General features: G+C 35.0%; 3 protein-coding genes across 5 annotated transcripts; 1 reads left to right on the forward strand and 2 right to left on the reverse strand.

The window, feature by feature from the left end:
* Positions 1 to 726: 726 nt before the first annotated feature.
* Positions 727 to 3,241, forward strand: LOC117785161 (mediator of RNA polymerase II transcription subunit 12). The gene is made up of 3 exons (XM_034623070.1): positions 727 to 920; positions 1,433 to 1,891; positions 2,490 to 3,241. The coding sequence occupies exons 1-3, from the start codon at positions 888 to 890 to the stop codon at positions 3,126 to 3,128; spliced, it is 1,131 nt and encodes a 376-aa protein (XP_034478961.1). The 5' UTR covers positions 727 to 887; the 3' UTR covers positions 3,129 to 3,241.
* A 532-nt stretch (positions 3,242 to 3,773) lies between these two features.
* Positions 3,774 to 12,059, reverse strand: LOC117785160 (glycine-rich cell wall structural protein). 3 transcript variants are annotated; one of them, XM_034623069.1, is made up of 4 exons: positions 11,766 to 12,059; positions 5,351 to 5,990; positions 5,095 to 5,295; positions 3,774 to 4,399 (listed from the first exon to the last, which is right to left on the reverse strand). In XM_034623069.1, the coding sequence occupies exons 1-4, from the start codon at positions 11,778 to 11,780 to the stop codon at positions 4,077 to 4,079; spliced, it is 1,179 nt and encodes a 392-aa protein (XP_034478960.1). In that variant the 5' UTR covers positions 11,781 to 12,059; the 3' UTR covers positions 3,774 to 4,076. The 3 variants fall into 3 exon arrangements, with proteins under 3 accessions (XP_034478960.1, XP_034478958.1, XP_034478959.1); XM_034623067.1 differs by having other exon boundaries at positions 3,774 to 4,351; positions 4,945 to 5,295; XM_034623068.1 differs by having other exon boundaries at positions 3,774 to 4,345; positions 4,939 to 5,295.
* Positions 12,060 to 15,369: 3,310 nt separating this feature from the next.
* On the reverse strand, positions 15,370 to 17,196 carry LOC117785603 (troponin C). The gene is made up of 4 exons (XM_034623700.1): positions 17,066 to 17,196; positions 16,823 to 16,997; positions 16,039 to 16,290; positions 15,370 to 15,518 (listed from the first exon to the last, which is right to left on the reverse strand). The coding sequence occupies exons 1-4, from the start codon at positions 17,075 to 17,077 to the stop codon at positions 15,490 to 15,492; spliced, it is 468 nt and encodes a 155-aa protein (XP_034479591.1). The 5' UTR covers positions 17,078 to 17,196; the 3' UTR covers positions 15,370 to 15,489.
* Positions 17,197 to 22,265: the final 5,069 nt, after the last annotated feature.

Below are 22,265 nucleotides of genomic sequence, written 5' to 3' on the forward strand. Positions count from 1 at the left end.
TAAATTTGCACCTTAAAATTAAACATAAGTAATAATTATAAAGATTTATAGAAAATATAATTTTTTGTTAAAGTTTTACAATTTCATTACACAAGCTAATTTAAGCCACAAAATCTAATTTTAATCGAATAAAATTTTAATATTCCATAGTACATTCAATTTAATAAAATAAAAAAATAAAACGAACCTTTGTTAGTTCTTTGAGGCAGCAGAAATATATGTTGCTTTGAAAGTATCCATTTTTAAATTTAAAAAAAATTATCATATTTATGGCACAAAAATTGTAATTAATTTTAGCTAATTTGGTAATTTTTGCCACTGTGCAACGTGGCAAGTATGCTGTTAACACGATTCGTATTCGCGAGTCGTAGATAAATTACAAGCCATCTTCTAAAGTCCAACAACAAGATCAAAATCAAGATCGCCAACAGTTGCCGTGCAGATGCTCAGATATGGGCAAGTGGCAAGAGGCAAGTGGCATGTGGCAAGTGGCATGTGGCAAGTGCACAGGAAGTGCCGCCGATGCCGCTGGGCGCCGTAGCTGCCGTTGTTGCCGTAGATTCTTATGATCGAGCTGCGCTTTAGGGCTTGAGCTTGGGCTATTGAATTTGTGAGCTTGTCTGCTCAGCTCTCGGAATAGACAGAGCTCGTATAAATAGAGCTCCCGAGATCCGAGGCAGTTGCAGTCGTTGCACGTCAATCGGCTAGTTCTAGTGGCAGCAGCAACATCATCTTCCATTCCATTCCTTCCCATCACAGTCACAGACACAGTCAAAACTCAGTGCGAAAGTGAAACGTCAGATTTATCGAGCGTGTAATTTGTTAAACGTTTTGTGAGATTTATGACAACGTCGAAAGTGACAACGACAACAACAACGACAGATTAAATGCCATCCAAGTGCAGTGTGCGGCAGATGCGGGTAAACAACAACAAATCAGTCCCAAATCTAAACGATTTCCTATAATAATTGCAACAAATAGAAAATCAGAACTAAGAAACAAAATTAGAAAATCAAAAATATTTTATTAAATAAAATTTAAATGTATATAACAATTCGAAAGAAATTTAAAGTAAGACTTAAAAAAGTCAAAGGTATTATTTTAAATATTTATGAAATATTGCAGTTCGAATTTGTCTAAGTTATAATATCTCAAAATTTCAGATTTGTACGACTGACTTTAAATTTCATAATTTGCGCTTTCTTTATTTCCGTCATTCAAATGCTATTTTATATATTTTTTTTTAACATGGTTGCAAAATTATCCATTCGAATAAGAAATTAGTTGAAGATTTTAAGAAGTCAAATCTACCTTCCTAATATTTATAAAGTAAATATTTTCTAATTATTCGCTGTATTCTGAATGTTGAATTTCTCAATTTGCGCTCTCCTTATTTCCATTTCTTACCCTTACTTACTATTATTTCTGCCAGTGCATAGTGTATCCTGTATTGTGGCTGGCGCTGATCGCCGCTGGGCGAGCACAGCTGCCCAGTGCTTCCTTCCAGCAGCCCTTCCAGCAGGCTCCGTTCCAGCAGCAGCGACAACAAGGATTGCAGCTGCAACAGCAGTCGTCCTTTCAACGGCAGCGACAACAGGCGCCGGGACAAGGCATCTTTCCGGCTCAGGGTACTCCGTTAAATCCCCTCAATCCACTCAACCCTCTCAATCCACTGACGCCAGGCATCACTCCACTTGGGGCTGCCGTACAGAATCCCTATCGATATAATCAGTACAGTCAGCAGCAGAACTACGTCCCCATAACGGCCTATCAAAACGAACTCAACCTGGACGGAAGCTTCTCCTACGGATACGCAACTGCCGATGGCACCACGGCTCAGGCTCAGGGCTATGTCAAGAACCTGGGCTATGGCGAAGGAGTCGAGGCGCAGGTGAGTTGACTTGAATCCTTGTATAATTCTAATATTTTAGTGATGCGAAAACGCATCGAAAAACCGACAACTCGATATTCGCTATAGCGATTATCAACTTCTTTAACTCGAGTATTTTTTTGCAAGATCAATCGAGCTTCTTAACACAACTCAGCTCTAATTTTAATAACTTATTATTAATTATTAATAATTATTAAAAGTGCTAACATTTTTAAATTATAAACAAAAAACTCCAAGGCAAAACTGTTGAAAATTAACAACGAATCAAGAATCAAAACAAATTAATAAATCAGAATGGGCGTAGCCAATAATCGTAGTTGTATTATTTGATGAAGGGGCTTGACTTTGCGAAAGACCAGAAAAATCGAAAATAAGAAGAAATCTACCAGGCGAAATGCACAGCAGGTGGCAATAGAAAATGTCGAGCGCACACATTCACACTCACATAGGATCCACAAGTTCCACAAACGCTCAATGCCCTATGCAAGTTCTTGCCAATCAGAGATGCGCGCTCTGAGCGGATCAATATATTCAAAATGAACATAAGATTTTTATAGATACTTGTACATTTTTAGCTGATTTATTAAACTATTTCCAGGTCATTCAGGGTTCATATTCGTACACCTCGCCTGAGGGAACGCCAATTACCGTGCGGTATATTGCGGATGAGAACGGTTTTAGAGCGGAGGGTACTGGCATACCGACCACGCCCCAATACTTTGCGGGCGCACAGCCCTATCAACAGGGTGTGCTGAATCCCAATTTGAATCCCTATCAGACGCCATATCGGCAGCTGCCAGCGGCAACATCGGCATTTCGTCCTGCTCCTGGTCAACAATTGACGCCACTCCAACAGCAGCAACAACAACAACAACAACAACGCAGCTTTCAGAATTCCGGACAATATCAACCGGAGCAACCTTTTAATACATTGAATTCGGGTAATTTGCCAGGCCAATATGCTGGTCAGTTTGGTCAACAGCTTGGCAGCAATTTAACACCACAACAACAGCAACAGAATCTGAACCAACAACAGAATCCTAACCAACAACAGAATCTTAACCAACAACAACAACAACAGCAGAAGGATCAGCGCAATGAACAACAACAACAGCAACAGGCATTAATCACTCAGCAGTTGAGAGGCAGACCAAATCAGCTGGTGGATCCCTTTGGATATAATCAGTACAACAGACGCTTTAAGAAGTCATCTGAGAACTTTCCGAAAACCACTTAATCTAATATTTGTGTTGTTTGTTTTAAATAATTCCAAATCGAATTAATGGCGAATTAGAATTAGTCGATTTAGTCGCATTCAAATGCATGAAATACATGCCCATGAAAAACTAACACAACTTTTTGTTTTATTGTCTATTTATCATACATTATGTTATATATTATATTATCATAGACTCATTTTTGCATAATTTTTTTTAGAATTTTCTTGTTTTTTTGATATAATTTTTTATTTTTTTTTAAATTAAATTTTTCAATGCTGAAAACTACGCTGAAAACTATGCAGTATAATGAATAAAGTATTTTCCAATATAAGCGCAAAAGCATTTAATCAATTCAATTACAAATACTTAAGCTCACGACTTCACAAAAAATACAGTTTATGAACACGCCAGCTATTGTACGAATAACGAACTACGCATTTTAAACTGGTCTCTTAAAAGTATGCACTATAATGAGACATGTATTTTCCAATAGCACTCGCCCTCTTTTGTAAGAATTACGAACTACTTATTATTAATGACCTGGTTAAAAGTATGCAAGCAAACTAATAATAGCTGCGCAAAAGTATGCCACATTATTTTTCCTGACCACAATATAGTTCTTTAAGTAATAATTTGACAAACAATTAAGAAAACAGAATAGCCATTTTTAGATGCCACTAGAAACATTTATTGTTAATTCGAAAACCTGAAATCTTTTTCTTTACCTTCTTCTTATACATACGAGTAGATCATAATTTTGAGAACAGCCCACAAATTTTCACTTAACGTCTGGGAAGCTTAAAAAGTATTTAAAGTATTACATCGAATATCTGGGATCTGGGTAGCTTAAAAAGTATTTAAGGTATTACATCGAATATCTGGGATCTCTTAAGTTCTACTTGATCTAAGAGTATTTTCCGGCAGAGTGTGTTCTATTGAGATGTTATCTATCCAACTTAAAGTATCTAGTAGATATAGCCCGACTGTGGATCAAATTCGCCGTTACCACGTCCTCCCCCAGCTGGTGGAGGAATGTATTGTGAGCCAGGACCGCCAGCACCTCCGCCTGGGGCGCCGCCCCGGCCAGCACCACCACCGAATCCTCCAGCGCCACCCGCACCGCCACCTGCTCCCGCGCCTCCTCCGCGACCGGCACCACCGCCAAATCCTCCAGCACCACCTCCTCCTGGGGCACCTCCTCTACCAGCACCTCCACCGAATCCTCCAGCGCCACCTGCACCTCCACCTGCTCCTGCGCCTCCACCGCGACCGGCACCACCTCCAAATCCTCCTGCACCACAGCACTCCACTGATCCTGCAACACCTCCCTGAAGCACTGGCCTCCTGCACTCAGCACTACTCACTCTCCAGCACCACTCTGCACTGCCACCTGCCTGCACTCTCCACCACTGGCACTCACCTCCAAATCTCCGCATCTTGAGATCCACTGGGACCTCCACTGAATCTCCAGCGCTACTTGCACTGCCACTCTGCTCCATCTCCTCTGGACCAGACTTGAGCTCCTGGTAACTCTCGACTGGACTCACTCTCCAAATCTCCAGCACACTAGCGCTACTGCTATATCTGCCTGCGCACTCTCGGAGCTCTCCTCTCTCTGTTGGGACCACTCATAGCTCTCATCCATCCACTGAATCCACCTGCACCACTTCCACTGGAGCACTGCCTCCTGGGCCTCTCTGCCAGCACTACACTAAATCTCTCCAGCACACTCTGCCTGCACTCTGTTCCTGCATCCTACTGGCTCTCCAATCTCGGGCTACCTCATCCTGAGCTCTCTACCTAGCATCCACTGAATCTCAGCGCCACCTGCACCGCCACCTGCTCCAGCGCCTCCTCCGCGACCGGCACCACCTCCAAATCCTCCAGCGCCACCTGCTCCACCACCGTAACCTCCAGCACCACCTCCACCTGGAGCACCGCCGCCTCCTGGAGCACCTCCTCTACCAGCACCACCTCCATAACCTCCTCCACCACCTGCACCTCCACCGAATCCTCCAGCACCACCTCCGCCTGGAGCACCGCCTCCTCCTGCAGCACCTCCTCTACCAGCACCACCTCCATAGCCTCCGGCACCTCCTGCGCCACCACCGAATCCACCACTTCCAGGAGCACCAGCGGCGCCCCCACCACCTCCATATCCGCCGGCACCAGCTCCAGCACCACCTGAGAAAAGAAAGTTAGATCCACACGTTTATTAATATTTGACGAATAGACTCACCTGGACCACCAGGAGCACCAGGGCCACCACTGTACCCACCTCCCGGAAGGACAGAAATGCCTTGGGCGGCCAGGGACTTGGCGATGGCTTCCGGGATGGGTGGTGGAGTGGGAAGAGCAGCACCGGAAGGCACGAACCCATTTTCATCGGCGGTGTAGGAGATCTCGACGAGTTCACCCTCAGGATTGGTGTACGTGTACGATCCCATTACCGATGGAATCTCGTTCTCGGATCCCTTGTTCTTCACCGTGCCCTCCTCCTGGGCCTTGATGCCGTTGCCCGTCTCGTAACTGAACCGATAATTGCCATCGCCATCGTTCTCATTGACAAAGGACAAGATTGGGATTTGCGGTCCAGGTGGTGCTGCTGGTGCGGATGGCCCGGAAGTTGGACGTGGGGCCGAGGGTGCACTGGGTCTGCTTGGTCCACCTCCACCCGAGAAGCCACCCAGTCCATTATTGATGCCGCCCAGGCCATTGTTGCCGCCTCCAAACGCGCCACCACCACCACCACCGCCTCCTGGACCTTGTAGTCCTCCTCCAACTCCGCCACCCGCACTTGCTGCATTCGCTGGCGGGGGCAGATATTTGTTATCCAGTCTCGCTGCCTGCGACAGCGTACAGAGGATCGCCACCAGAGCCTGCACATAATAATTATAATTAGTTAAAAATAATTAAATAATGATAATAATACTAAATAATTAATGAGGTAAATTGTTTCAGTTAATTACTAAATAAAAATATATATAATAATAAAATTTTCTGAACTGTGTTGTGATCTTCTGCACGAAGATCAGTCAGTCAGTCAGGACAAACAGTTTTATATACTTTTGTAATTAAGTGAATTTGGCTTTTTTTTTAAACATTTTTTTGTTTCATATTTGTTTTGTAAGGTGGCAACTATGTTTGATGGTTACTTATATTGTGAAACTAACTAGTGTTGGACAATCTGCTAGAGTGAAATTACAGCAGAGGCTGTTATCAAGTAGCTCTGGTGTATGATGATATAAGTATATGAGGGTCTCGTCGGCAAAATTATTCCCTTAGCTTAATGCTTCGGCTGCCGACGAGACCATCAATTACTTTATTCACCATGCTCTGGTATGTGTGAGTCTGTGTCAATGGAGGTGATTAGGCTTGAACCAAGACTCTTGAGAGACATCACACGCAGACACTCACTGCACTCTCAGTTTTTTTAGAACAGCAAAGCTACAATTAATCTTTTAAATATTATGTCTTCGACTCCTATATAAGTTTATTGGATGTAGTAAAAAGCAGGACCACAGGCATAATATAAGTGGTTAATAATAGGGGCTTGTCCCGTGAAATAAAATGTGACAAAACTAAAATTCCTCGAAATTTGACTAAAATAGACATTTTTGTGTAATGCATGTTACTGTAGTATTTAGTTTTCGTAAACGGTGAAATTTTAATACCGGTTCTGTTTCTCTCGTTCCCTGGGCACTGTTAATTTATGCTAAACATTGCTGGACTCAGTGATGCGGGCAGACAATGTGGTGCCGTCAGTGGGTCAGCAGTGCATGGCAAAGATTCAGTGGGGCCTCTGCACACTGCACAGCACTCCCCCAAAACGAGATAACAAAAATACGAGAATCGAGTCTGTATGCCATCATGATGCACGTTTTTCCTCGGGCGGCTCACAAGCCAACAACCTGAATGAACCCGCCAAAATGAAATATTATAGAAAGAAAATTAAGTTTCCCAAAGAAAGTATAAATTACGAAAATCGGCGGAAAACTGTATGAGAGCTAGAAGTTTTTTTATGGAATTTATCCGAACTGGTCGAAACATTTTAAGTATCGTATATAAACGTAACTTAATTGCAGAACAAATTAAAGCCATGCACAAAATTACATTTCGCTTAAAATCGGTTTAGTTTTGATTAAGTTATGACAGTTTGAAGTTAGTCAGCCTTTTGATGTAATGTAATTTTGAAATGGTAAACACACTATACAAAAATGATCAGTCAATATCCAGATTCGAATGTGGTAACAATTTTCTCAATATATACATATATAATATATTATTTTTTTAACCCTTTATGTTGCTTTCGTCAATACCATCCGGAAAAGGTGGTATTCATTTTCGAATAAATGTCAAGGGATGAAAAATTGGATGATAGATGGCGTGGTGGTCGAAAAATATCAACTTTTCTAGAACAACAAAATTTAAACCTAGAATCATTTTAGACACCAAATAATGATCAAAATGACATTCCGATTAAAAATCGGTTAAGTTTTAGCAAAGTTATGAGAGATCAAAGTTTTCGAAAAAATTTCAAGGGGTATGTATGGAAAATTGGATGATAGATGGCTTGGTGGTCGAAAAATATTAAATTTTCTAGAACAACAAAATTTAAATGCAGAATCATTTTTGCGGCCAAATAATGATCAAAATGACATTCCGATTGAAAATCGGTTAAGTTTTAGCAGAGTTATGAGAGATCAAAGTTTTCTTATAAATGTCAAGGGGTATGTATGGAAAATTGGATGATAGATGGCTTGGTGGTCGAAAATATATAATTTCCTAGAACAACAAAATTTAAATATAGAATCATTTAAGACACCAAATAATGATCAAAATGACATTCCGATTAAAAATCGGTTAAATTTTAGCAAAGTTATGAGAGATCAAAGTTTTCTAATAAATGTCAAGGGGTATGTATGGAAAATTGGATGATAGATGGGTTGGTGGTCGAAAAATATTAAATTTTCTAGAACAACAAAATTTAAATCTAGAATCATTTTAGACACCAAATAATGATCAAAATGACATTCCGATTAAAAATCGGTTAAGTTTTAGCAAAGTTATGTGAGATCAAAGTTTTCTAATAAATGTCAAGGGGTATGTATGGAAAATTGGATGATAGATAGCTTGGTGGTCGAAAAATATCAACTTTTCTAGAACAACAAAATTTAAATCTAGAATCATTTTAGACACCAAATAATGATCAAAATGACATTCCGATTAAAAATCGGTTAAGTTTTAGCAAAGTTATGAGAGATCAAAGTTTTCTAAAAAATTTCAAGGGGTATGTATGGAAAATTGGATGATAGATGGCTTAGTGGTCGAAAAATATTAAAATTTCTAGAACAACAAAATTTAAATGCAGAATCAATTAAGAGGCAAAATCATGATCAAAATGACAATCCGCTTGAAATTCGGTTGAGTTTTGACAAAGTTATGAGAGATCAAAGTTTTCGAAAAATTTCAAGGGGTATGGAAAATTGGATGATAGATCGGTTTATTTCTAGTAAAGTTATGACATTAAAAAGTTGGACAGACCTTGGACCTAGCAACTTTACAAGTCAAAATTTTCTTTCAATTTGGATATACCATGATGAAAGTGACATTCTTAAAAATAGGTTGAGTTTAGATATTTATGGAAGTTTGATGTTCTTTTGATAAAACAATTCACAATCAGCAGCATCTATTGTGACATTTTAGTCTTAAAATGTGGTGCAAAGCAAAGACAAGTTTTTACCACTTTTCTTATCCAGTGTCTTCTTCTACTTCTACTACTGCGGTAAACATCAAAAGATTAAGGCGATTCGTTTATTGGGGCAATAAATCATGAATCATTGATTCATTTGCAGACAGGTGAGGTGAGGTGCAGGTGAGGCACATGTAAAACATGTCACACGACAGACAGACAGCTGAGGTAGCTGCTGTCGCTTTATGAATGAAATACTTAGCTGGGTAATACCCTATACTTGTGTGTGTGTGTGTGTTGAAAACTTGGAAAAACGTTGGCATTTTTACAATGCGATCACGTTTTTCATTTGGATTATTAGCGCTCTTATTGTTATTATTGTTGTTAAATGCAGCTAAAGACAACTATTAGACTATCATCAGCATCATTGCAACGAACTCTGGTATTTGTGGATGCAACAGGCAGTTGCAGCAGTTGCAACAACAACAACAACAGCGTGTGAACAATTGAGAAGCCATTGGCAGATGCCACAACTTGTTGCCTTTGGTTGCACAGCCCCTGGAAGGTTAAGTGAGCGTTGCACAGTGGAAAAGACTAAATAAGGTTGTATTTATTCAAAGTTTTGAGCCATTAGTTCAATGCATATGCAACGAGAACATTATACTTAGACATTTTTTAAATTACATAATTTTTATTAAATACTTCAAAAGAACAAAAAAGAATATTATAAAAGAAGAGCGACTATTTCCATAATAGGTAAATTCTACATTGGGCGATATAAATAAAATAAATATAACATCTACCTTTATAAAACTCATTGTCCTGACTATCTGACAGACTGAGCATTGTGGAGACCAAGCCGTTGGACTTAGAAAGCTGAAACTTTTACAAAACGTAGCTGAGACAATTAGATTATGCAATAAGGCGGCTTTTTGAAAATTTGACCTGCAAATCGGTCAAGTTTGAGGTGGAAGATCACACTTCAAATGACTTGCTTAGTTTGAAATACTAGAAAATTGTAAAGTTTTTACTATATTCATCATTTTTGGAACAATCGGATGCAAGTAAACCTTAAAAAAAAAACTTTTTGGTTTCTTAAGATATTCTAACCAAACTCATAGATTGTATAATATATTTTATAATTAGTATGAAATAATAATAAAACTAGGCGCCTTCTTAGTCGGTTTTCCCCACTGTGCGCCTGTGGCAAGAGGCAACTGACAAGTGGCAAGCTACTGCGACAAGTAAGCAAACTGGCGAGTGTCAAGTTGAAGTTTAAAGCGTTTAGTTAATTGGCCATTGAAACAACAGCTTTATAGACAGCTTCAATCATCTCAACTCATAGACAGTTGAGATACTAGCATCTTTTGGCTAAGAGGCAGCTGCCAATAATGAAATATTTGACATTTAAGAACCAAAAAAAAAACATAGTTGTCTTGAGTCATCCCCCTCTCATAGTGTGGCAGTGTTGCATGTGTGTGTTGCATGCAACGCCTCAACTAAAGTCAACTCAATTCAGCTGGCCGACAATTCGTGACCAGATCTTGGGATTGGGATGTCTTGTTTGTTGCCAACTCTCTTGTTTGTTGCCAACTGCTGCTGTTCGAGGTAATCGACTCCCAACAAAAAGTCCCCTTCGATTGTTGTTGTTGTTGCTGCTGCTGCTTGTTGATTGTTAATTTTGTTTGCCACAAATATAATTGATGCAATTTCAAATGGGCTGACAATTGGGTCGTCGCTGCATTCATTTATTTTTATTTTTTACCTTAAACCAAGTTGATCTTCTCTTTTTTTAAGGGGCGGGGGCGTGCACGATGCCACAAAATGTGGCAACTTTGCGTGCTGCAGATTTTTCATCAATGAAGTCGCAGCATTTGATTTGCCTGATGTTTTTAATGGCCTTTTAATTTATGCGTTTTGAATAAATCATTTTCGCAACATTGCAGTTGTTTCTGTTGTTGCTGGCGTGCATGCCAACATGTTGCTGCAACATTGAGGCTTTTGTGTTTCTGCCGCATTGCGTGTGCCGCAAAGAACGGAAACAATAAACATATTTTTGGTATTTGATCTCAATTGGGAAATACTCGTATATATTATTCGTATTCAAGAAGATTTCATAATCACAATTCACAATGCGAGAAATGTTTTATTAATTTTAACTAGAACTTAATTTACAATAAATGTTTAAATTATTATTAAAACCAGATCAAAACTGTTTCTAAATTGTATGTACTAGAAAAATATCTATGAATATTAAAAAACCATGAGATATCTTTAATTGCTCGGATACATTACTTGGAACATACTAATAACCCTAGATAGTAAATAAAGAGATTTCTGTATTAAGATAATAATTATTTCAATTTAAAGATAGAAATAGGAGGTATCTATTACACTGTGTCCTATCTAGAAGACTATAATTGAGACATATTCTTTGAATCCTATGAAAAATATAGACTTGCAATGATTCAAGAAATGTGGAAAAACTTTTCAGCATTCTTTAGCTTTTAATTAAAAATGATAGAATATTTATGCTTAATTCTTAAATTAAAATCAAATTTCCGAATTGTTTTCAAGTTTGTCATACTTTTCAGAAAACTAATAAATATTCAAAAAAGATCATACTAAAATTTATTATGTCAAAGCCGCTGACATATCCAATAGACTTCTTTACCTTCTGCAGTCTCCAACTTAAAGAAAGAAGCGATAAGAAGAAGCGTCTAATGAGCATATCACTAATGTGACTAAGTCCGTAAATCTCTTAAAATACAGAAACATTTACGACTCAAGTTTATGGACTCTTTTATGTACTTAACATATGTTTAGCTAATTTTAATAATATATTTTTATGGGTGGTTGAAAATTTTACTGTCATCTTACGACATTATTAATTAATATCTATAGAATCATACAAAAAAATAATAATATTTTCCATAGTATGAATATTTTATTTGGGACTTACCAATTGCAGCTCCATGCTTAGTCACTTTTTAAATAAACAAGGACAGAGTCTAAAGTCTGTTTGAAGGATAAATTGAAGTGTGGCACACACACACACTCACGCACACCCCGTACACACACACACTCACACAGATCACAATTCACAAATCACAGAATAGTTGTTTTCTCATTAATTGGAAATCCTTTGAGCAAATTGTTAATTGTTTGGCTTGTGTTTATTTGAGTTGAAGTTGAGTTGAGTTGAGTTCTCCTATAGTGTCGGGAGTTGTGGCCTCGTCTATTGTCACGGAACTTGTGCGCCGATTGCAGCCGAGTCTCTCCCGCTTTATATACTCGTACAGATGCACTTCAAGCCAAGATCGCTTGGGCGCCGAATGCAATCGGATGCAATCGAATGGAATGGAATGAACCAAAACGCTGCCCAAGCTGAGGCAGAGACAGCGGCAAAGGCCGGTACTAAGCCAAAGTACTATGGGCATAATTATCAAAATTTTGTTCTAATTTTTTTACATTCAGAACCAATTTATCAAAAAGTTATAATTTATTACATCTTTTTGCAAGCTAAAACCAATTAAGTTCTTTTTTTTAATAAATTTGTTAATTTCATCTTAATACTTTTAATATGTATTTATTATATAGTTATAATATCTTACATTGTTGTACGAGGTATAATCCTTTATATGGAATGCAACAGAGATGGCCCAATTAACTGCTATTTTAATAAATTTTTTAACTTCATTTTAATACTTTTAATATTTATCATAAAATATATAATATTCAAACAATCAATGGGATAAGAACTAAACTTATTAGGAACAACTATATAGTATACAGGATCAAGCTGTCACAAAAAAAATTCAATCGAAATTATTTAATGCCAAAATTCACCAGACATTAATTAAAGTTTGCTTGCAATTAAATTAAAAAATTGCACTAATGTATAATAAATTTTTCTTACTCAAACCTTGAATTTTAAAAGGAATTTATTTCAATAAAAAAAATGGGAAAAGTGCCCAAAGTGCAGAGATTTGAGACTGAGCTGAGATTTTGATACTTTATGGCATTTATTGCAATCGTGTGTGTGTGTGTGTAAGTTGCTGCTGTTGCTGCAGCTGGCAAAAAAAAAAAAAAAACAATTGCAGCGGGAGACACGACAGCAACATCTCTTGGCCACATCCATTGTGTTGGCGTTTGCTCAATGTGACTTTGGTAGATCAACTAACACTCTCATTCCAATCTCAACTCAGCACTAAACACTCAACAATCATCACTCTCCTAGTTAGTACATCTTCAATTTAACAACTTAACAAGTTCCCAGTTGCTAAGTTTTTGCGCTCATAAATTGAAAGCCAATCGAAGCTGAACGATTCTCATTTCAACTCAACTCATCTCATCCCATCATCTCATCACATTCGATTGCAAATTTGTATGCGCTTCCAATGCAATTGAAATTGCCAATTGCCAATTGCAGCAAACAACAACAACAAGTGCAATTGTTAAAAGAATTTTACAGCTTCATTATGAAACGGATGTCAATAAATCTGCCGCTGACCCTTTGAAGCGTGCAATTATTCTAATATTTTTATTTAATTCTTTCTTGTATTAAAAACGAAAAATAAAAAATATATAATTAATTAAACTTTTTTTAAAAATTGAAAATATTTTAAAACAAATTGTTAAAATTTATTGTTCATAAGTTTATGTGGTTTCTAGGATACCCTATGAAATACTAGTATATCTAAAGTTTCCCCATTCATCCGGTAATTATTCTAATATTTTTATTTAATATATTTTCTTATATTAAAAATTTTTGGATTTAAGTCTTTAGGTTACAATATACAACTAATTATTTTTATAAAAATTTTTAGTTTAGTTAAAAGCACCTGTTGACATTTATTGTTTAAAATATTTATTGATATACATAGTTTCTCTGGTTTCTAGAAAGCCCTAATTGGGTTAAATTAGAATCAGGTTGAAAATCCTTTTTTCCAAAATCGAGTTGTTAATATTTACACCAATTTATCCTGTCAGTTTTCAATTTAAATTTATATTATTATTTTTATTTAATTTTTATTTGGATTTACTTTTGATCATTTTCTCATAGATGACGTTATATAAAATTTAGTAAAATAATGTATTGGTAACAAGCCGGTCAACTCTAGTGCTGACCAGACCCTTTAACCTTTTACCTCTCTCTCTCTCTGGTCATAACTAACTTTAATATCAACATCGACACCCGAGTGACCTCAGGCAACAACAACTGCAACAAAAAGGGCAGTTGCACTCGAATTTTGTCTAGTTTCTAGTTTTTGTCATATTGCTTCTTTTTTGTCTATGGCCAAGTGCAAAATGTTTAACCAACAACAACATACACATAACTTGGGCATGACATTTTGAAGAATTGCTATTTTTTTTGTTGGTATTTGTTGCTGTTGTTGTTTTTATTGTGATTTAGAAAGGCAACTGACGGCAGAAAATAAACAATTGAAGACGAGCATTTGCAACATGTTGTCAACATATTTCAGTTGTTTTTTTTCTTCCATTTGTTGGCATGCAACTTTGTACTCCACGTAATCCAGTTGAGAGACGGGTATATCAGTTCACTGTGTACCTCAAAGTTCCACCAAGACAGCATAACTTGCAGTCGAGCATTTCTTTTTGATAAACAGCAACTGGTTGTGGGTTCATTCACGCCTAAACAAACAAATGCATTGATCATTTTAACGAGTATTTCAATTGTTCTTGCTTTATACAAGAAAGAGGGGAGCGTGGAGAATAAAGAGTGAAGAGTGGAGTGTGGAGAGTGGAGAACAATTCAGTTGTGGACCCAGAAGGTCAGCCAAGTGGCAAGGAATTTGAACGCATGTAATAAACGAGGTGAACGATGCGTATACGTGATATGCTGACTGCATTAATCATACGCCGCATTGGTCTTGCCAAATTTACACAAATTAGCACATAAATAGGCAAAATGCAAAGTGCACAATGCACATACGAATAGATTCTCAATCCGAGTCGATAATTGATGCTTACGGACATTAATTAACCCGTGAGTCACATCAACAACAACAACTATCAAAATGATGCAATGAGTGAATGAGGCAAGTCGCAAGTTTTTAGTTTGCCGCATCTCATGCTGCGTGTGTTTTTCTCTCTTTGGGTTTTCCTACAGATCAATCAGTTCCTGTTCTTTACTGTTGTTGTTTATGGATAATAACAATGGATTATTTTTAGCACTGAAGCTTAGGCAATATTATCAACATAATCACAATTCGAATCAGTGTTGCCAACATTTGAGAAGCAAATAAAAGTCTGGAAAACAAATGCCACAAAAAAGGCCATTTCTATATCTCAAAGATCATAATCATTTTTTTAACTAGTTTTATTTAAAAAAAAAACCTTTAATAAATTTATTCTTCAAAAATTCTTATTATTATAAAAAAAATGTATTAGTGATAAAATGTTTGACTCCTCGTTTTTTAGCTAATAAATTTTAATTTCCATATTTTATTTCTAAATTTAATATGCCCAGCATATTCTCTTAAAAAATGATTAATTTCCTTATGGCAAACTAAATTCGACGTAATGATTTTTAAATACGTTTATTATTATGAAATGGGTGATTGAACTCGTGTTTATTCAAGCTTACGAAATAAACATGTTTGAAAAATAAATATGTATATTTGTAGTTGATAGTAGATATTGTAACTTCAAAACCGTATTGTTTATTCGCCCGTCATCATTTCCATGAATTCTGTAAAATAATTGAAAGAGTTTAAAAAAGATGTAGACATAGATACAGATACACAGAGCGCCAAAAGACAACTGTTGGATTCAAATAAAATATTACTTATTTATACTTTCCTAACATTTTAGGATTTTTAAGAGTCGCGATCTTTAAGAATATATTATTTGTAATAGTTATTTGGTCTTTAAATTATCTTATTTAAAGAACAATACATTTCAGATGAATGTTCTTGATTTTAAAAGATGATCTTTTTTCAGTGTACAGTTACACAGAAATAGATACAGATACATTAAAAAAAAAAGATACTAAAAATAGACAAGAGATGCGAGTGGAAAGAATTGAATTGTTCTGCGTAAAAGGGGTCGAGTAAATTTTTTGTGGTCGATTAATGGAGAAGGAGTAGATTATTTTGTGTCGCCATGGCCGCCTTTGATGTTGGCTTTTGGCCAAAGTACTTTTAGCAGATGCGGCAAGCGCTAATTGGTCGAAATACTAATGGGGAAATGGGGAAATGGGGCGAACTTACCATCAAAATCAACGGTGCCAGAGCCATCGGAATCGATTTCCTCAATCATGATGTCCAGTTCCTCGTTGGTCAGCTGGTCGTCCAATTCGCGCAGGATTTCACGCAGACAGGAAGTGGGAATATAGCCATTTCCTTGCTTATCATAAAGACGGAAGGCTTCACGCAATTCCTTCTGCATGGCCTCGTCATCTTCCTCCACAATAAATTTGGCGGCAAGCTGAACGAACTCCTCAAATTCCAGGCGGCCAGACTCTGAGCGAAATATAAATTATTCTTTATTAGAATTGCAATTTATAAATCATGTTAAAGATCACAAACTCAATAAAATCTTACTTTGAAATTTACCTAAAATTAGCCAATTTTACTTTTTTCTTAAAATTTATAAACGTAAAACATTTTCTTCACTAAAAAAATATAAAACTTTAAATTTAAAAAGTGTTTTTATCGCAAATTTTGAAGGGTTGTACAGACGAATTTCCGATTAAAAGTTTGAAATCCACCATAATAATTGATAATAATTGTTCTTAAAAATTGGGAACGAATATTTATTAAAGTAAGCGTTAATTTACTTAAATTTTTCAGGAATTTACTGACTCAGAAAAATCTTACTTTTATTTCCGAATTTCCGATAAAAATTCAATTATTCAAGTTCATCGAAAAAAATTTAAGAAATGTGTCTCTAAAAAAATGCGTAAATTTACTCAAGTTTGAAATTGTATTTAGAAAAGTTTAATATACAGATTGAGTACAAATAGTATTTAGAGATTATAATTTAACTACTTACTGTCTTCGTCGACCTCATCGATGAGCTCCTCGAGGATCTTCTTGTCAAAGGGTTGACCCATAAGCCGCAGAATATCGGCAACCATTTCGGTGGGAATGCTGCCAGTCTTCTGGTGATCAAAGCTGTTGAATGCCTTCTGCAGCACAGCAATCTGCTCAGGGGTCAGATCCTCATCCTTAAAATCATATTAAGGACAAAACTAGAAATCATCTTCAATTAAATTTCTCGACTTTTACCACTTACAATGTTTTCCATGCTTGAGATTTGTGCTTCTCGTTCTTCACCAGAAAGATCACCGCTAACGACTGAATTAGTTCCTTAATTCTTCAAATGTTCTGAGCACACTCGCACACACACATACACATCACTGAACGCTGCATTCCAAAAGTAACAAGCTAATTTATGGTTTTCAACAGCATTTCGAAAATAAAAGCAGAAAAAACAAACAACACTTATACATACACACATACACTCTCTCATACCCACGCCCACACATACACGCACACTATTAAATTTGTATTATTTTGAAAAAAGACTGTAAAAGCATTGAGCATTTTGAATTTTGAGGTCTTTACTTCAAAAACAAGAGCAATAATATTCGAAAATACTTGATTTTTGTAGTGGTTTGCTAAGCTTAACGTGGAGAACAATGATTATATTTAAATTTATATAATACACTGAAGGAAATAATCAACAAATTAGTAGCTAAATGTATTAACTATACGCTTTGGAGAATTTCTATGAAGACTTTTAAGATTATATATTTTTTATTTAGAGCTAATCATTAAAATATTTACTTCTCTTAGTTCAAATTAATATTTCGCAGATGCTACAGTAAACAGAATCAGTTAATCAATAATTATTATTTTTAGTATAAACTTTGTTTAAAAAGTATAATTATTTAACAGATTAAATATTGTTAATCTCTTGAAATATATTTTAAAAATTCAGTTTTAATAAAAATTATTTAGAATCTCTAATTTTCCCAAGTCATATTATAGATATTCTATAGCACAAATTACACAATCAGCTACACAATTTCTTGCAGTGTGCGCGAATATAATTTCAATTACAATCTTAATTGCCTCTTCACACATTTATTTATTGAGCATATCAATCAAAGGCGCCTAAAACATATCGTTAATATGTAAAAATGATAATTTCATTAAAGGTTTGAATATTTGAATTAATAAATTGGCTCAAATAATTTTCCCACACACCCACACACACACATAAAAAATTCTCCCCAGCAACCCACACTTTTTTTTGAAATGCCAGACATTTTTATAAACGGTTCGAAAACTTTTGTATACTGTGTCACATTTCCTTATTTAAATTTTAATCGGCAGTATTATGAAAACTTGTTTTGTTTTATGACAAAGGCAATATAAAAGACATATACAAATGTGTTAATTGATTTATATTTGACATTTAAGCGGCATCTGTATTTGTATCTGTATCTTGTTTAGCATTCATTCATATACTGATTAGATATATGGTTGGCTTTACTTAAACAAATTTTAAAAGCGCCACAGCTGAAAGCAGCTGAGAAGAAAGCTGACAATAATTTTGACGTTATTTTGACATATTGGCTATTTGTTTTATTTACTTTTAATTTGACCACTTGCTAAAATAAAATATTGCTCTAATAACTTAGACAGTTTTACTTATGGTCAACAGCTGCGCACCGACAAAACAAACTCGAGTCAATTAAATTTTAGACATGGTCGAAATTAGAACATTGAATGTACTGAATATTATTTCTTAAAAAAAATATTTTAATTAATTGTAGGTGAATTATTTGTTTTAGTAATACAGTTTTGAAAGTTAATTCCAATATCAATACAAATATTTTATTTACATTTCATAAATAGGTTCGTTTAAAATGTATATTATAAAATTTATTTTTATTTAATTATAAATTTAAATTGAATTTTGATATAATCTTTCTACCAAAAATTTGGCATTCGAGAGCCACCAAACTTGCTTTTTATGAATACCAACAAATGCCTTTATGTTCTTATAGCATCAATATTTTTTAATTCCTTTCGAGATTTGTGTGTATATTCGCACACTCAAGTTCACTTCAAGAATTTCATAGTTGAGTTTACATTGTGATGGATAGTGTCGACATCTGGACTGACGTTTTGACGTCTCGGTATCCTGGTAAATCGGTAAATATCTCAGCATCTCTGAATTGACGATGAAAATTTGTTTTCGCTTACACTCTGTCAATTATGTCATGTTTAGCTTTTTTTGATACGATCAGCTGTAACGTGGTTTTGAAAACCAAAACAAGCACTCTGATTCAAAATTTGTTTGACATTTTACGACAACTTGAAGCAGCTAGAAGAAGAAGATATTACCTTGATCACTTTTTACAAACTTTGCTCAAAAGTTGAGGCTTTTTTATGCTCTTTCATGATGGGGTAATTGATGATGGCATTCACTTTTCCAAAGTCCACACCAATTTGTTACTTGTTAAAGCAAATGCTAAACGTTCTCTACATTGATTTATTGATATCAAGGGCCATCTAATTGACAATCGAGATTAGGAATATAAATTCCATGATAAATAGTTTGCAATTACATATGTTTGTTCACAAAATTGTTTAGTTGTAAATAAAGCATTTAGTGTTTTTTAAAGTAAAAAGTAAAACTGAAAGTATAGAATGAACCTAAATTATTTATTTAATTTTTTCTATGTCCACTAATACCACGCAAAATAAAATTTTTTTTTAAATTTAGTTAAATTTAAAACAACTAAAGTGAATAACAAAAATTGTAATAATGAAAAGATAAAAAATTTAGATAAAAAGTATTTAACAAACTGGGAGAGTAGAACGCTCTTAAGTTACTTTTTTAAATGTCAATTTTTATTATTTTTAATTTAAGTAAGATTAGAGAATAAAAATAAATGACATTAGTTTCAAAAAATAGGATATAAAGCAAATTAAAAACTTGATAAGTTTCATAAATGTTGCATACTTTTTAACCTTAAAAAAAAAAAAATAATAAATAATAATAATAATAAAGAGGATACTCTTGTTAACTTTTATATTTTATATTCTATAACTTAAAATATTATAATATTTAAAATATAATGATTTTAAAAATATATATATTAGATCCCATTTAAGCATTACATAATTCGTGACAAATTCAAAATACCTTTAGTAAGGGTATAATTACAAGGTCAAGGACAGTAAAAATACTACGAATACTAAAAAAAAATGAAAGCAAAAGTGCTGCCAAGATATTTAAAAGAGCAGACACAAAGTTCAAGTCTACTGTATGACTATATCTCGAAATAAATATGAATATATTTATATTTATCGCTGTGCGTGTCCAAACTGACCCTCATTTGCATGGCGACTAATTAATTTGGTGATTAACTTGTTTTCTAATACTTGTACCACGATTTTATCAAACAAAACGGAAGAGTATATGTAATTGCATGGCTAATTGAATTGAATCCCCATGTTAAAAAAATAAAGATGCACGGTTATATAATAAACAGGTAACTGAGCTGAACAAAGTTTTAAAGTTACGGGTGTATTTAAATTGAATTCAACGATTACTTTTAAAGATTTGCAGTGCGATAACTTGAATATTCTATAAAAAAAATTCAGTTTTAATTGAAAACAGGTATCCCAAAAAATAAAAATTTATAAAAAGATTTATCGATTTTAAAAGATTAAATTTCGTATTACGTTGCAGTAAATATAAGAAATCTTTTATTTTTAAAATGAGGAGTTTTGAGTTATGAAATTCTTAACCCTTTCGGAACGGAGTTTAAAATGTTTTAATAAAAAATTTTATTAAAAACCAAGACACTTATGGAAAAAACAAAACATATTCTGAAAGATTGCCAAATGTCAGAGAACCCAAAATCCTCCCTTTAACCTCGAACATGTACTACGTAAACTTTGGTGGAATGCATGATCCCAATAGTCCCAAAACGGTTAAAGTGAATGAGCGACTTAAATTGGTGGTGAGCACATTTTTCCTCCAAGACACACAAGCATTCGAGCAAATAGGTGTTAAGCACTGTGCGAACATTTGAAACTACTCGTGCCTCTCCTGTTAGAATCGCCGGACTCGATTTGGAACTGGATTCAATTCCTAATATAGCTTATCTTGTTTAAAGTCTTACCAAGACACTGAAAATGCTTTATTTAGTATTAAGCGTGCTCATAAAAGTAAACAACATTGTATCAAAACTAACGTTTGATGTAGATGTTGTTGTATTGATTTAAATAATTACCATAAGCATCCTTATTTAAAGTCTTTTAAGCTGAGACTTTTTGAAATGGTTGAAGCATTTAAAAATGAATATTTAAAAACTTAAATAATAAACGGTGACAATTAATTTTTCAAATTTTAATGCATTTCATTTTATTTCTATAAACTTGACTTAGTGTTGGTTCTCCTTGCTTGGATGCTCCTCAATGTATCGAATGGATTTCACGATAGCTTCGGGAATTGGAGGTGAAGTGGGCAGAAGAGGGTTGGATTCGTCAGGACGGTATCCATTTTCGTCAGCTACATATTGGAGCGAGACCTTTACGCCTTCGGGTGAAGTGTACTCATATTGGCCATCAACTACCCAATTTTCACCATTCAAATGTCCAGATTGGCTTTGTTTATTGCTATTGTCCAGCTCTACTTCATATTTAAAGCTATCAGCGTTAAGTTCTGCGTCATTCTTTAGAACCTTTGCATCCTCGTTGGCGTAAGCCAAAGCCAAAAGGCAAGCGAATGCAATCTGTGAAAGAAATTACAAAGGATTTTATTATTGTTCTTTAGGTATATGCCACTGAGGGGAACTCACAATGAATTTCATGTTGATTACTGAAAGACTTCCAAAGACTTACTGATGACTTTAGAGCGTGAATGCGACCCTTTTATACCCATCGATAAGCATGAATTATGCATTTTTTTTATTATTATTTGGAGTACAACTGAATTTTTAAATACTTTTTTGATTTGATTTGCTGTTTTAACGCATTTCGCATATCACTTAATCTCTTCTTCGAGTAAACATGTTTTAGATTATAAACATAACAGGTTCGCAGAATTTTAATTAGCGGAACTTGATGTCTAAGACATATACTATCTTTCAAATAGCAAACATCCATAGACGTCATAATTTTTATGCATTTGCTGCTTTAGGTTTTATTAATAATTTTAAAGTTGACAAAATTATTTGTGGTATTTATCGCTCTAAAATTATATCTTAGCTTGTTCGAAAACAGCTGAGTAAATTAAAAATGTGTACATTTAATTATATAATATTAAATTTACTGTCAATATTCAAATCAATTATTATTTTCATTTTTCCCCGCATTATTGTAGAATACTAGAAAATATACTAGATCGTAAACCTTAGATTATTTAACTGTCAATTTATTTCTTAAGTTGATTTCAACAGAGAATCAAG

Source organism: Drosophila innubila (genome assembly GCF_004354385.1).
Source record: "Drosophila innubila isolate TH190305 chromosome 2R unlocalized genomic scaffold, UK_Dinn_1.0 1_C_2R, whole genome shotgun sequence".
In the NCBI taxonomy this organism is placed as follows: Eukaryota; Metazoa; Arthropoda; class Insecta; order Diptera; family Drosophilidae; genus Drosophila; species Drosophila innubila.